Source organism: Rhinoderma darwinii, chromosome 3 (genome assembly GCF_050947455.1).
Source record: "Rhinoderma darwinii isolate aRhiDar2 chromosome 3, aRhiDar2.hap1, whole genome shotgun sequence".
NCBI classification, from domain to species: Eukaryota; Metazoa; Chordata; class Amphibia; order Anura; family Rhinodermatidae; genus Rhinoderma; species Rhinoderma darwinii.
This window is the reverse complement of record NC_134689.1, coordinates 302587470-302601288: the sequence shown is the minus strand read 5'-3', so window position 1 is coordinate 302601288 and position 13819 is coordinate 302587470. Positions and strand designations below refer to the sequence as shown.

Genomic DNA, 13819 nt, shown 5'->3' with positions numbered 1-13819 from the left:
TTTTCAAAGGTGTACATAGCCTTTAAAATAATGGAATTTATAAATGCAGGAAGGAAATGTATAAATTACAATTAAGGAATAAAAAGTGGTGTACATGATTTTCTTTGTGAGTCGTCCTTATGAAGGAGTGCGCAGGTAATTATAGGGTTACCTTTTACAGTATATGTAAGTAAGCATGCACACTATGTGTCTGTCTCACTGGATTCTCTGACAGCATATGTGTGGCTGGCGGCATGTGGCTGTCGCCGGTGACACGTGACAAGTGTGATGTAGACATAAGATGTCCCTGTTTTGCCTTCACAATGACTTACATGCATTCTGTGGGTTTCACTCAGGCCTGTCAGAGGGGCTGTGTGTCTGACTGACTTCCAGGCCATGATTCTTTGTTCTGTGTCGATGCTGATAACTGCCAGAACTCCCTTCTCTAGCACAGCTCATAAATGTGTGTTACGGCTGCCAACACATTTCACCAAACAAACTCGCTTCTAAACAGGAGCGTATGGTAGCAGAAGCAGATCGGTAATAGAGGCGGGGAGACTCTTGGACTGGAGACATAGGGTTGAACTTATATAAGCATTTCAGTTCGTTTCCCCAGAGCAGATAAGAATGAAGTATATTTGTGAGGAACATGGACCTTGAACGCATGTAAGCGCCCTGGCAACGTTTGAGGAAGGGACTTGCTTTCTGTCTGCAAATGCTTTGTTAGTATTAATATTAGTGTTTATTTGTGCTGAGGAACCTCAGAATTTGGCAGGCGACTTTGTCTACTAGGTTTTACCAGCAGACATCCTAGATATTGTTTTGTTTCAAATAGAATTCTTATAGGTCCTACATTGTTACTTATGATGGCAAACGGCATCTTCTCAGATTGATAGATTGAAGCAAAAAAGATGAATTGTAGTGAGTTAGCCAGAGATGAATAGATAAAATATTTTATATTTTAGAATGCAAATTATTTGAGCAAGATAATGGCTTGAGGAAAAGTCCTAGGCCTGGAGACCTTCATGAAAGCGTAGCCATGCCAAGGATAGAATACAAAATGGATTGAATGGTAGTGAAGAAGTCAGCAGTGGAGCTGGGCTGAGGGTTTACATAAGCGCACATTGGGTAGAGTATGGGAGAGGTGCTCGGCCTCGGTGCAATATAATACAAGAATCAAAGGGTCTGGAATCTATATTAAGAAAATACCTCACTATATAAACCACAAGATATAAATAGGCTACATCTTGGCAGGGCATTGCTCCCATGAAGTAGGGGTAAGAGTCATCTACAGTATTATGGGGAATAAGAATTTTAGATATAATGACCTAAAAAGGAACAGCATGCATCCATCTTTCCCAAATAATAAATGACTCATTCTTGAGAAAAGAATGTCAGAGGCGGTCAGTTAAGTTTATCTTGTAGTCCTGTTTCCAATCATGCATCATTAGTATTATTGTTATTTCCCAGAAAACGATAAAATAATTCATTTCCTCTGAAGAAAATAGCCGAAGTTTATGTCAGCATAATTATTTACTGCATTTCTTAATGAATGGCCCCTGTAAACCTCGGTTGGGGTAAGCCCTGGTGGGCAATCCAGGAGGTACCCACTGTTTACAGTCAAGGCACAGAAGGAAAGGGGATCCTGTTCATGTGGATTAGAGAGTCTGGAAGAGAGGAGTTTTTACGAGGCTGACTGCCCTCCAGGGACAGGGCTTAGCTTATAAACCTTTTCAGTTTTGATCTAATAAATCCTTTCTTAACAGAGATCCCTAATAGTAATTAAAACCCAGCTTGAGAATGGCGAACGCTGGAGGTCTGGCTCCTTTTCAACGAAGGAATGTCTTCCAGATTTTGGAATTTTCTTGGCTGTGCATGATGCTGATTGTTATCCTGGATTGCTCCCGAGCTCAGACTACTGCAGTGATGTAGCCCCAAGAAACTCTCCCTGGGACATGTCCCAAATGTTGAGTGCTCAAGTCCACTTAGCTGTCACCTCGATATGTGTTCATCATCATTTTGATGCCTTGCAGATAAAACCTTTCCATATTACCAGAGTACAGTATATCCCCTACTTGATACTCGTACACACAGGGCTTAGCATTTAAAATGTTTCATGATGACATAAGAAAGGTGCAATATTGTCATAAGATGTATGCTGTCAAATGATGAAAAAAGAAATGAACATGCAGATTTTTGTCTTTTCCTGCCAAACGCTTTCAAGATGAAAATTCAGATGTATCACCAGGTCATTTAAACAGGCAAAATCATTACAAAATAATAAAGTCAAATGAATCACTGGTTTAACATAGTGTATTATTGTGAAACTGAAAGGGCAAGTTGATGGAGCCTTGTCAAATACTTCATGTGAATGCTAAACAGGATGCAGGTTTGTCACTATTTGTATTTGTTTTCACGTAGACTTTTGTTTTCAACTGTTTAACTTTCACCCTTTTAATACTAATGCTTATACCATATAAATGCTACGAATGTGCAATGAAGACAAACACTGTAAAGGGCAAACCTCCATCTTTGTCTCTTACAGGGGAGATTGGCTGCAGATTGCTTTTTGCTACCCGAGAAGCGCAGTATTTCAAGTCACAGCGGATATCTATGAACGTAACACCGGACGTGTACATAGCGTACGGCATTACTCCATGGCACCCTCTATCCATCAGGCTCTGAATAAGTCCGCAAATAGACTGTATCATTTCAGTAAAGAGTCCGGGTAAGTGTTCTGCCTGGTCCTGCATTTTGTGTGAATGGGTTATACATTCCATTATTTTAGGTGTATTTTTTACTGACATCCATATAATGACTGTTTATAATGCTATCAACATGTTGATTATTGTTCATTTTACCCATTATAAGTTGAGGGTAAGCTGAAACAGCAGTGTAAACCTTTATTTAATGCTTCCAGTTCGCTATCTGCACGCTATACTTTGCTAGAACATGTTATCCACAAATGAACTCCCTGGAGGCAGATGTTGTTATGTATCCCCTGACACTCCCAGACATGAAGGTCACGGTACAGTTTAAGTGTCGCACCTGCACCATTCTGTCAGTGCGATGGGCAGCATCCTGCGCGCTTGTCTCAATAACAATGCTCATGTTTCACGCTGTGGTGAATATTTAACTCCTGCCATTCATGCACAACATTTCTATTTGATTTAGTGATATGATTAAACGCCTTGGACATTTCATTATTTCCTGGATTACATTCCAGTCTCCATCAGTATGAAGAGGAGGCCAATGACTACCAGCCTAAGCACATTTACCACAACAGTGGTTGTCACTTTTCCTGCTCACCAGCCAAACCCAGATTGGTCCAAATCAGTTCACATGCTGCAAACCAGTACCATGTCACAGTTATGGTCAGAAGATGAGTTCACATACAGCCCCTAACTAATTAGTATCTAACATGAATATGACTAGTCAATAACTACAACTTTAATTTGAAAGGGAAATCCACCCAAAATTTATGTTTTGACATATTATAGAGACATGTCAGTAGATTTCCAAAGCTAGAGCACCAAACATTCTTGGTAGACTTTAAACACCTGGGACATCTTGGGTCACTTGTCAACTGTGTGGGGGGCTGGGTGACAGATACCATTTGGACATGCAGTGCACCAGGCAAAAGATCTGGGGCACATGTCCCTGGTGTCTGGGCTTAACGTCACTGGCACCCAAACCTCTTTGTCCCCACTCCAAGGTTTTTACCAATGGAAATATCTGACACAACATTTTACACAAATTACTATTTATTTAAATGGTCCTTTGCTTAGACTGTTCTGTTATAGATATCTGGTGACTGTAATCTCTGAGTGGTACCAAATAGGTTTGAGTGTTTCACAGGCCTCACCATCTGGAAATCCGTGGTTGTCCAAGCTCATGGACTACAATGATTAAGAGGTGTGTCCTAATACTTTTGTCCATATAGTGAATAACTGTGACATATTTATTTTAAATGGTTAACTTTAAACTACCTATTTAACACCTAAACAAAGTAAACATTGTGTGCACACTTTGCAAAAAGATGCAATATTTAACATTGTGTTAAGATTTGGAATATTATTTTCGAGTACAATAGCATTTACGTTTTTAAAGCCACCCAAGCACATTCGATTTATGTTAACGAATCCAATTTAAAGTGCTGAGCAAAAGGTCCCCACTGTGACAATAATAGGTGAGGAATTTCATCACTCCAAAGTGTTTGGAGAAAAATCAGGCCAAGTGTGTATAATACAGCTGTGGTTATTGCATGCAAGTTAAATCTAATGTCCTAATGTCTTTCCTTCATCAGGTATCTCTTTCTTCACCTTCAAGCCCATGAAGCTCGAATTGGACATAGCTACTGTTCCCAGCATGGCTGTGAGAGAATTAAGATAACTGCCCATTTTCATCCAGACGACTACACAGACTGCACACCTAAACCCTTCCCTGACATAGGCAGCAATATCCAGTTTACCAAATTACTTGTGTCTCAACGACTAGCCTTGCCTTGTAGGCAATGTGGAGCCCCACAGGTAAAAAAAAAAAAAAAAAAAAAGGTTGTTTAGTATAAAAGCTGTAAAGTACAAAAGGAGTAAAGTATTCAGAAAACATGTAAAAGATGAAATATATATTTTTAATATAAGCAAAAACTATTAACTGGTGTATCTGCATTATGTACCAGTAAGTAGAAGGGAGAAATGTATTTTAGTTAACTATGGTTTTTAAATGAATGTGACTTTGCACAAGACAGGGACGTCCAATTGGCAGCTGATGGTCTATATGTCATCCAAGGCTTTTTAAGGACAAGTTGGCAACATGCACAGACATCCATCACTTCTTAGTATAAAAACATAGTTACAGCTCATACCTATTCCTTGGGTAGTGCAGCTAAGCTTCTGAAATGTGCAATAAACAGGCAAAGTCTTCATATGACACCATACTTTCAAGGAGGTCGCAATAGTCACATGACACATATAGTATTGTCCAATAACCCCTCCACTAAAATGTTTTAACTATTATTTTACTGTCTTTCATTTTGAAATTATCCATCATATGTTTGTAATGCTGTCTAATAAATTGTTTTACAGATTGCTATCACCAGCAGCCCATCACTTAAATACACAAAGATACAGGTGCAGTCCATCCGCCGGGAGGATGTTTTAAATGGAATTCAAACTTCTTTCATCAAGGTAATACATGCTACATGGATGTCACCAACAGCAAACTCCACAGGAATTTGATGGTGTTTCTGCAATGAAGTGTCACTGGAATGTAACATAAAACCAATACTTTAAGTAAAGGGGTTAATTACAAAAAGTTTTGTTGCTGTGAACCTCCTAGATCAGTTGATATAGGTAGGAGATCCTAAGGCAAAATAATTTAAATGGACTCTAACTTTTCAAACAACTTATGCTAATCTAACAGTATACTTGATATAGTTCAGCTTTGTAATATACTTACTGTTAATATGTTGTTGTTTTATTCATTCAAATTCTGTGAGAAATACTGCCGCTAGGTGTCTCCCTTCCTGTAATCTGCTGTCCATCCCCTGTTGTCAAGCAAAGTTCGTACCTGGTTACAGAGCAGAATTGATGGGCTGCAAAAGGCAGTGGTGTGTCACTTCACTACTTGTCCATACAAGTCTATGGAGAAGGGAGGGGTAGCAGATGAAGGTAGCAGAGAGAGGGTGAGTCAGCAACACACATGCTGCATGTAAGTGTATGGATGGTGTAGGGGTGAGCAGAGGCAGGAAGTAGGAGCAGAGTGAAAAAGACACAGGCTGCTGGTAAGATTTCTATGCCACTCCAATGCTGGATTCTCATCTATACTGCGTATTACTGCTATATGTTCTCCTCCATGCTTCACCCACTAGCTCAGCGATAACTGAAAATCAGAGAGAGATCCTGCAGGGGGGAAAACTGCTAAAAATGCAGAATACAAGTCATATAATGGCGAGAAATAGTGTTATTCCTCATATACACACATATGACAGCTTAGGCCTCATGCACACGACCGTATTTTTTCCCACCCGTAAATACTGGCGTAAATATTTACGAACCCGTGCCCGTAAATATGGGTCCAGTGTCACCCGTATTCCACCCGTATTTACGGGCGCGTTTTTGGCGGCAAAATAGCACTGCACTAATCGGCAGCCCCTTCTCTCTATCAGTGCAGGATAGAGAGAAGGGACAGCCCTTTCTGTAATAAAAGTTAAAGAAATTCATACTTACCCGGCCGTTGTCTTGGTGACGCATCCCTCTCTTCACATCCAGCCCGACATCCCTGGATGTCCATGTGACCGCTGCAGCCTGTGATTGACCTGTGATTGGCTGCAGCGGTCACATGGCCTGAAACGTCATCCAGGACGTCGGGCCGGATGTCGAGAGGGACGCGTCACCAAGGCAACGGGCGGGAGACCGGACTGGAGGAAGCAGGAAGTTCTCGGTAAGTATGAACGTCTTTTATTTTTATTTTTTACAGGTTTATACTGATCGGTAGTCACTGTCCAGGGTGCTGAAAGAGTTACTGCCGATCAGTTAACTCTTTCAGCTCCCTGGACAGTGACTATTTACTGACGTCGCTTAGCAACGCTGCCGTAATGACGGGTGCACACATGTAGCCACCCGTCATTACGAGAGCTCCATAGACTTCTATGGACTATCCGTGCCGTTATTACGGCCTGAAATAGGACATGTTCTATCTTTTTCAACGGCACGGGCACCTTCCCGTGAGAAAACGGGAAGGCACCCGTCGCCAATAGAAGTCTATGAGCCCGTTATTACGGGTCGTAATTACGACCCCTAATAACGGGAGTTTTTACGGTCGTGTGCATGAGGCCTTATTCTGATAAGTTACCTGAAAAGTTTGGTACGCTTTAACTTTATCTGCAAGGAAAATGAAACATAGTCGTCTTTTCTTTCGTATGTTATTTTCTCAATGTGGAAGAAAGTTCTTAATGTCAATCAATAATTCGTTTAATAGGGGGGTTTGCTGACAGATTCTTATGTATTCCATATAAGAAGGGGTTGTCTGAAGCAGACAGTTACTTTATAATAATTTTACAATGGGCTTGCAATTGTTTACCATTTATTCATTTTGTTAACATGGAATTGCAGATTATATACACTAGTGTTTGTTCTCAATCGCATTAGTACATCTGTAGACAGCTTTAGAACGGGTGAGTGTACATGCTATAATATTGTGTGTGATTAAAAGAATTATTTTAGCATATAGCAATATTCAATAGGAGACATTATTTAATACGTCCCGGTTGGTCCCCGTCTCCTTTTCTAGAACCTGTGCAAAAATGATCCCAAGGGTTATGAAAAGGACTGGGAGAGTAAAAAACAAACACCAGGCCTTTTCTCTTGGGTAACAAAACCTGGCACCATAATGGGGGGTCCATTCTGAACTTTGCTATGGTTCCCCTCTCTCTTCTGTGTACCTCACAGAATAAACCTATACATAGATGTAGCCATCTGTACCTTGACTCAGCTCATTAAATTCACAATGGCAAGAAACTTTAACTTGACTTTTTCAATGGCTTTTCAATGACTTTTGTTGTGTAATATCACGCTGCAGCAAGTGATCAGAGTCAAGATAAACTTGGCTACATCTGTAGTCTGCTACAGATACAATATTTAATTTATGGAGAATTAAGAACATTGTTGAGTCCAACATAAAATAATTCTCCACATTGTATATACTTTTCTAGGTTGATGAGGAACTTTTCCTTTTTAAAAGAAGGGGTCTTTTCGTCTTGGTTTTGGACGCTTGTTCAGGAGCTATTGTAAGCAAGAGACATTTTGAAATGATCAGTGATGTAATAACAACGAAAGCAATTTCCAGTTACATTCAAGTATCAATGAAACAGAGGTATGTACATACACCGATCACGCCCAAAACACTAAAGCATTGGCTCCGTTCTTACTATATATTTTTATGTTCTAGATCTGTGGTTCTCATTTGCTCCAGAGATATTTTGGCTACTCCACCAGGTTCTGAAATGTCTGTTTTTACCAAACTCGGATCTGTAAAACCTATAGTACTTCATGAGAAAGGTAATATCCTGCAAAAAAAAAAAAAGCTGTATCTAACAACCTGAACCATGAAGACTAGACTTACAGGGAAGGATTATGGGGATATAGAATTTGGCCATAGGCAGAGATTCAGCAAGCAGTAACATTATATGTGGGCAAGAACATCCTGGTGCCACATGTACCACTATATGAAATAGAGAATGCCTCATTTCAACTTTTCTGTTAGTGAACTTTCTTTACATAAGAGGATGGCCGAAACAGATGTAGCCAGTTGAAGGACTAAAGAAAAAGAGTGCTCTACATGCTTACATTTTAGTTAAAATATATATGAATCCGATCTATCATTTTGCCTATTTTTTTTACAGGTAGCTTTGCCATGGTGGGATATAAAGGGCTCTCTACCCCATCCTGGATCAAAATCATTAATAACAGTCCTGACAAAAAAGCGGCATCAATACAACTTTACTTGCCACTGATGCTGACCGAATACAGATGTCCAACTCCAAAAACTTAGGGCTAAAAAGACTATTCTGCTGGTGTCTCTATATCTCCTGTGGCCTCCCTACACCACAATTGTCCATCTACCCCTTTCCTCTTCACTATTCTTCTAACAGCTCCATTCTTGTTATGAAATGTGATGATCTATAGAAGAGACATGTTGCCTTTTTATACTGTCACATGCTCATATTGTCCAGTAAATAAATGTTTTTTTTCCTTTTGTTAGTTCATTTTCTTTTACATTGGTGGATCTGTATTATCCACAGTCAAGTTTGAAGCCTGCACCTGCCTTTTGTAAATGGGTCAATCTGCCACTAGTTATTTAATAACTTATATGTGACTATATATACGTGTCACATGACAGTAATGCTGTGCACCTGCTTGTCTGGTAGGAGATGTTTGTTCTTTACGCTGTATTATTTTGCATCAGGACGTTGTGAAAGGGAAACATCTTACATGGTAAGTTCTGTCTGTGATCAAGTCAGGTAAGATAGCTCTGGGTTATGCTGCTAAAATTAAACTTCCTACAAGTATTAATGTGAATATTAATGATTACATTATTTTTCTATTTACATTAAAATAATTTGATTTATTATCATTTCCGGTTGCTTTCCATCTCTTACTCCATAGAGCCATGGTTTCTATATCCTGCACTGATGAGGGTTAACAAGCATGAAACAGCTGGATGCAAGTTGACATAAATGGCTCTATACTTTTATGTGGTATATGTGCTACATACCAGTGGCTTTAGATATATAGTTAGCCATATGGGCCACATGACTGTGTTTACTATCCAAAGTGGGGAACAAAACTCTTATATTTGGAATTTGTTCTTAAATCTTGCCTGTTACCTATGCCAGTTAATTAGGTTTACTAGTACTTTTTTCTCTGCAGTGTAGAAAATGACAGCAGCCATGTAAAATGTTGCTATTTTTCTTTGCACTAAGTCCGTCAGTGTAAATGGGCAAAACCATCAATAATAAACTATTAAACTATTGCTTATGCTTAATGAAATTATAAATGATCATTCTCATTTGAGTGATGAAGGTGAATTGAAAGATGTAGTTGGTTGTCATACTCTTGTCTATAGTCTACTGTACTATATTTCAAACGCATGTGACAACCAAATCATTGATAGAGAAAACAATCATTGTAATACTGTAAATGTCCATCCAATAGTAGAAACAACTGTGGGAATTGACTGTCGTTATTCCTTTCATTTTGCCTAATGTAAAGGCACCTAAACTTTCTGAGATTATCCCCTAGTAAGTTTTGAACTCCACATTCAGTAAACTTTGCACTATTGCTTTGAAGGTCACTGTTTGAGTTTGTGACATGTTCCTACTTTGCTTGTCTTCACTGCTTATGTACCTGGCCATTTGGCCCCTCCACCTAATTCATTTTAACAGTCCATAGGCCACTTTGTTGTTGTTTGTTGTTGCCATATGTACTATGTGTAGTTGTTTGTTATGTTTTTTGTTACTTTATATTTATGTAAGGTATTTGTTGTGCAGATTCTTTTACATTCTTCTATGGGATTAGTTCTGGTTTAGCTGTTCTGTACATGTCCCTGCAGATTTTGCCAAATTCTAGTAACAAGTCAGCATTACATGTATTTGATATCATGTTTCATCCTGTGGTTAATCTACATATTTGAGATATTCACTCACAATGACAGACTTAAACACAGCAAGGTGCTTGTGGGCTATGTGGTATCATGAGCCTGGTATCTGGCTTACCAGCATCACCTATGGATCCCTGCTGAGGACAAGGGAGAATCAGGAGGAGTTTGTCTGAAATCATAGGCTATGACAGTAATTACAGACATCGAAGAGCTGTCTGCTCAACAACATAGTTTCTATCACAGTCCTGTGATTAGACCCGATGGCACTGGCAAGAATGCTGCACAGTCAGAGCTGGGTGTAATCTTCACTTAAAACTTAAAATGTTTTGAGCAGGAACACAAAGCACTTTATGCTTCCATTAGTAAGATCACCATGATCACTGCCTGACCTGTGCCAGGTTGGCCTAGCCTGGCATTTTCTGCAGACCCATGTAACACAGAACATTGCACACAGGTATGTGATTTGTGTATATAACACTGCACTGTGTTTTCTCACTTGTCTAATGCAATATATACAGAAATCACCCAGCTTGTTTATTTTATTACATTCCTGCTGTTTATTGGACCTTGCCAATGCCAGAATATAGCTCCAGTTTTTATGCTTATTTGATTAATGTGCTTCTCTTTCAAAGAACAAAAACGTGATGTTTCAGCTCCGTCTTGTAAACATGCTTTTCTTTTATAGAAGTGTCACTTCACCTGTATTGTTGAGTTTAGCAGTTATTTTTGTGAGTGAGGATAGGCCATTTATTAATGTAGAGAAGCTCCAAGGCCGGCTGACTATTATTTGTTGTAATTGTTGTAAGTGTGTCATGTTGCTATTTACATATATTTATATAGAAACAGCAAAGTTATTGTATTGATCACATTGGGGAAGATGTATTAATGTATTGTCGCCAGTCTTCAGGCTATGGCAGATTCATCAAAATGGTCTGCACCATGTTGATGAACCTGGCACACGCTGCACTGGGGCATAGACTGGTGCACTTGTACGGTGTACCAGTATTAATATATTTTCTAACGGTTTAGAAGTAGCTTGGTTTTCATAAGATTGCAATAGATTGTAGACATAAACTATATATAGATAATGGCATGAACTAGCATGTTTATAAATTTATTATAATCATTATATTAACATGGGTTGCTTAACTGTTGTGTGAAGTATTACTATAACGCGTTTTGCCCTAGTATGTCCCTGTCGTAATATCGTAGTATGCCTCATGCCTCTTCTACCAGTCAAGACATCCTGGCGTTAAACTTACCTTTGAATGACTGGCATATATAATTATATATATAACTTTTACATCTATGTTTCCATTTTCCTATCTGAAAGAGACATATTGCTTTACTTATCTATAACACCATCCCCTACTGTATATAAATAGCAGAGCTCAATGATAAGTTGTAGGTCCTGCACTTTTACTGAATTATATGTGCAGGAATGCTACTATTGGAGATATTACACTAACCCTAGGAGATACACCATATGTTTTTATCATTGACTCTAGTAGAAAAATGTGCATGATGATTCCAAATACTACTGTGTGAGGTGAAATGATGACGCGGGTCACATTCAGATGTGTCTAGGGGCATGTGAAATAGCTCGAGAGATATTAATAAGAGCCCATTGACAGTGCTGCTAAATGTAGATGTTTTCTTGCTTAATCTGCCTGATATCAAGTGTTTCCAATTACTCCGCGAAAAAAATAAAAGTGTTTGCTTTTATATATGACAGACATTTGTTTCTAAAACGCTGTCATTTAAACAACTCCCTAACAAATTAAAAGATCTCCTGAGGCCTATTGAGATCAGTCCACTTGACTATATACTTACAGTAAATGCAGAACAATGTCCTTAACTTGCTTGATATTAATGAATTTCAATGCTAAATTCAAGTTTGGGCTACTCACCCGTGTTAACCCGTCTCACACACACCCTGTATCTTGTGCTACCCTCAGAGTCTCATAAGGAGCAAGTACTCTGCTCCATTGTGCTGGTATGCAGCTTACTGATGAGACTCTGCAAATCTACACATGGAAGTCATTTGACAGCATTGGTTTTGCCAAGAATCCGAATATATATCCAGGGGTTGCTGCCAGGCGTCTTTCCAAGGCGGACTGCATAAAGCATCCTATCCATCAGGGAATACACAGATGGATTTAGTAAATGCTTTAGCAGGACTCATCCAGCTATATACTGACCCAGCTGGCATTATTGTTTGCTAACCTGGTGATATATACTTTGTGATATGAAAGCATTACTTACATTGGACTGCTGCACGATTGAGTGTTGGGTTTAATCCGTGGAGCAAATTATTACTCGTCTATATAAATATTTTGCAGCAATGGATTATGTGACCAAAGCAAAGTATATCTGGAAACCAGAACAGTGAAAATTCCTGAAAGTGTAAATTTAGCAAACAGATTTCCCGCTAAGAGGAGCCGGCAGAGAAATGGCCAACATTAAAAAAAATAGTTCTGTATGTATTGTAAAGGTAATTGCAGGTAGCGGACTTCCAGCTAGGACTCGTTGCTCAGATATTTGAGCTCTATAGGGAGTCATAGAAGTTCTTGTAGATTGATACTATATGTCTGTTCTATGACGTCATGCAGAATGTAGTGTAATCTAAATGTGCCTACTCAATGTTGTACAAAGTTGTGTCCCATCACAATGCATGCAGAGAAGTGGAAGGCACAATGTAGCCCTCATTTTGGTCAGAGTTCCTGAGTTTGGCCTCACATCAGCTCTTTTTGAAAATCCATCAAGTAAAATATGTATAGAACAATGTGAATAGGTACAAGGCGATATTATATTGCAGTTTTAGGAAGCATAGCACAAGAAAATAAAAAAATGCTATAAAAGTCTAAAAAGTTTTGCCTTACTATGCAGTTAAGTTTATACAGTTTGTATACTTTAGTTGATTTGTAGAAGAGATAAGAAAAACGGGCCTCATAATAGCTAAGCAAACCCAAATGTACATGAATTTTCCAAAATGTGATGTAAAAAGAATGATTTGTAAGGACTGGAGAAGTGTTGAGGATAAAAATGAATGCATCATGTCAACATAAACTTCGGTCCTGGTCTGTTGTCTATTTTATATTGACTGACCAGGAGAAGCGCTGTCTATGGTTGTCAAGCTTGGATAGTGGAAGAATACAGTTCAGGCTTCTGTAACATCTGTTATCTTGTTGTGTCAGTTACTTCGGACGCCTGTTGTATTCCCTGTGGTTAAGTCTGCTTGGCAGCGGGCTGTGCATGGCATCTGATGAAGGCGACATTATAAAACACAAGCATTGGCTGTTCAAATTGTGTGTCACATACAGAGCTGTCTGTCTCGACAATCCAGAGACTATGTTAGTACAAGCCAGAGCATTATGTAATATGTAAGATGTTTGCAACTCACTTGAGAGCATCTTAACAAGTATCTGCATAACGTAACAATGTCTTGTGGTTTGTAGGAAATTGGATCGCCAAGGACCATGAGTGTGGCCAGCGTTGGAATCGTTTTTCCCCTGCTATTGTTTGCAGCAATATTTACATCTGGGGCTACAGGTAAGTTTTCCACTACTTTTTTTCATTCATATCCATAGTAATAGTTGTAGTTAATAGCAGATTATTTTAGCATTTGCCACTGTTGCTTTGCAGATCCATCAGCAGATCCATCAGCAGCTGCATTTTTAGG

At 39.0% G+C, this 13819-nt stretch overlaps 2 protein-coding genes across 4 annotated transcripts in view; both read left to right on the top strand.

Annotated features, from left to right (window-relative positions):
- LOC142749750 (cell surface hyaluronidase CEMIP2-like) overlaps positions 1–8704 on the top strand; it is an 87066-nt gene extending 78362 nt beyond the window's left edge. For all 3 annotated transcript variants that reach the window (XM_075858151.1, XM_075858152.1, XM_075858150.1), the window contains 6 exons: positions 2525–2707; positions 4286–4508; positions 5064–5165; positions 7691–7851; positions 7927–8036; positions 8381–8704. In XM_075858151.1, the coding sequence (XP_075714266.1) occupies positions 2525–2707; positions 4286–4508; positions 5064–5165; positions 7691–7851; positions 7927–8036; positions 8381–8529 (928 nt within the window). In that variant the 3' untranslated portion in view covers positions 8530–8704. The remainder of the gene's footprint in view (positions 1–2524; positions 2708–4285; positions 4509–5063; positions 5166–7690; positions 7852–7926; positions 8037–8380) is intronic.
- Positions 1–13819, top strand: part of CEMIP (cell migration inducing hyaluronidase 1) — a 105796-nt gene that overhangs the window by 32747 nt on the left and 59230 nt on the right. The window contains exon 2 of the mRNA XM_075858154.1: positions 13596–13689. Coding sequence (XP_075714269.1) covers positions 13617–13689 — 73 coding nt within the window. The 5' untranslated portion in view covers positions 13596–13616. The remainder of the gene's footprint in view (positions 1–13595; positions 13690–13819) is intronic.